This window comes from Acinonyx jubatus, chromosome D1, assembly GCF_027475565.1.
Source record: "Acinonyx jubatus isolate Ajub_Pintada_27869175 chromosome D1, VMU_Ajub_asm_v1.0, whole genome shotgun sequence".
NCBI classification, from domain to species: domain Eukaryota; kingdom Metazoa; phylum Chordata; class Mammalia; order Carnivora; family Felidae; genus Acinonyx; species Acinonyx jubatus.
Window position 1 is genome coordinate 53,285,850 of NC_069390.1, and position 2,266 is coordinate 53,288,115.

Sequence of the window (2,266 nt, forward strand, 5' to 3'; positions counted from 1 at the left end):
CTTTATATATAAGGAAGTGCCTTGGGTAACTTCTGGGACTTTGTTGAAATCCTTCAGCTACTCTCAGAAGTGTTCTCCAAAATGTCTGCTTTTTGGTAAGTACTCAGATATCCTCATCTATTTTGTTTTCACTCTTTTTTTTTTTTTTTTTTTTTTTTGGCAATCAACCACATACAACTTCATATACAAAAGGAAGAAGACTCCAAAGGCCATATCTCTGGGAAAATTGTCCTTTGGAGACTATGTAAATAGGAAATCATTCTTCAACAGAATTCAGATTCTCTTAAATTGTGATACTATATCATTATTATCATTCTTCTGTCAACACTACACAAGTGATCACAAATTCCAGGTCAGGAAAACATGAGACATAATACGTCAATAATCTCTGCAGTAACTGCCCTTACAAATATATACAGGATTTGGAAACAGTGGGAATTTTTAAAAGCATTTTTAAATAACCAACAATTTTCAGATGGCAGGGAATAGAACTAAGGGTAGTTTGTGAAAGAATATTTTTGTGGAATAGGTAGGAAGATACTGGGTTGTGAGATTCTTTTGCCTTCATAGTGTCATTTTAGAAATCATATATTTTACCCAACTTCTTACCTGTAATGTGAAAGCAAGAAATAGGGAATTACACATTACTTGACTAGAGTTTACTAATATTTTAAAGGGAAATATTAGTATTTCCACATTACTTGACTAGAGTTTACTAATATTTTAAAGGGAAAATGAAATTAAATTAATATCTGAATACAAAATGAATTTCTAGTTTTTCTATAGGAAAAATATGGCCAAAAGAAATTTTCTTCATGTATTCTACAGGCAGATTTTAGTCTAAATTGGCATCCACTTCTCACTATATGATAGTCACATAAATACTGTATTCTTCCAAAAGAGAGCTTAAAAAGAGCCAGAAATTTCAACAACTGCATTTTTTTCTAGCAAATTTCCAGATATTCATATTTTACCAACTCAAGAATCTCTGTTTCATTGCAGAGTCCTTTAAATGTATGATGTCCATTATTAATACATCGGATGTTGAAATCACCACCTTCTTCTTGGTTGGGATGCCAGGGCTGGAATATGCACACATCTGGATCTCTATCCCCATATGTAGCATGTATATTTTTGCTATTCTGGGAAACTGCACCATCCTTTTGGTCATCAAGACAGAGCCCTCTTTGCATGAGCCCATGTACTACTTCCTTTCCATGTTAGCCATGTCTGACATGGGCCTGTCCTTCTCTTCTCTACCCACCATGTGGAGGATCTTCTTATTCAATGCCCCTGAAATTTCTGCCAATGCCTGCTTTGCCCAAGAATTCTTCATCCATGGATTTGCAGCAGTGGAATCTTCAGTGCTCTTGATCATGTCGTTTGACCGCTTCCTAGCCATCCACAGCCCTCTGAGATACAGATCCATTCTTACTCCTATCAGAGTTGTCAAAATAGGAATAGTGATATCCCTTAAGAGTGTCCTCCTAGTGCTACCCTTCCCCTTCACTTTGAGAAGTTTGAAATATTGTATTAAAAGCCAATTATCCCATGCCTACTGTCTCCACCAGGATGTCATGAAGTTGGCCTGCTCTGACAACCAAATTGATGGCATATATGGCTTTTTTGGAGTACTGTGGGTTATGGTAGACTTTATGCTTATTGCTGTGTCTTACTTCCTGATCCTCAAGACTGTGCTGGTAATTGCATCCCGAAAGGAGCAGCTCAAGGCCCTCAATACTTGTGTTTCACACATCTGTGCAGTGATCATCTTCTATCTGCCCATCATTAACCTTTCCATTGTCCATTGGTTTGTCCGACATGTCTCCCCTCTCTTCAATGTTCTCATGGCAAATGTTCTTTTACTTGTGCCTCCAATGATGAATCCCATTGTGTACTGTGTGAAAACGAGACAGATTAGAGTAAGAGTTGTAGCAAAATTATGTCAGAAGCAGATGTAACAATCAGACAATGTAGGATGCATACTGGGGAAATTTCTTATATAAGAGATCAAGGTCAGTTTGTGAAAAAGCTAATATTTGCCACAAATAATTATCAATACACTTTTCTTGTTTTATCAGCAGATTTATTTTATTCAAACTGGATACTGAACACGAACATAAAACAGGAAACAAGAAGTATATCCTGGGACTCTATCCCAGTTAACACAATAATAATAGATACCTTATGATGTCACCTCTGATAAAAACAACAAATTTCAATCAATATAGTGAAATGGTAGTGTCTGTCTACCAGGAGTGTACTC

The 2,266-nt window shown here is 36.4% G+C and overlaps 1 protein-coding gene across 1 annotated transcript; it reads left to right on the plus strand.

Moving 5' to 3' along the window:
* The first annotated feature begins 1,016 nt into the window (after nucleotides 1-1,016).
* LOC106966133 (olfactory receptor 51A4) lies at nucleotides 1,017-1,961 on the plus strand. The gene has a single exon (XM_015062205.3). The coding sequence runs from the start codon at nucleotides 1,017-1,019 to the stop codon at nucleotides 1,959-1,961; it is 945 nt and encodes a 314-aa protein (XP_014917691.2).
* Nucleotides 1,962-2,266: the final 305 nt, after the last annotated feature.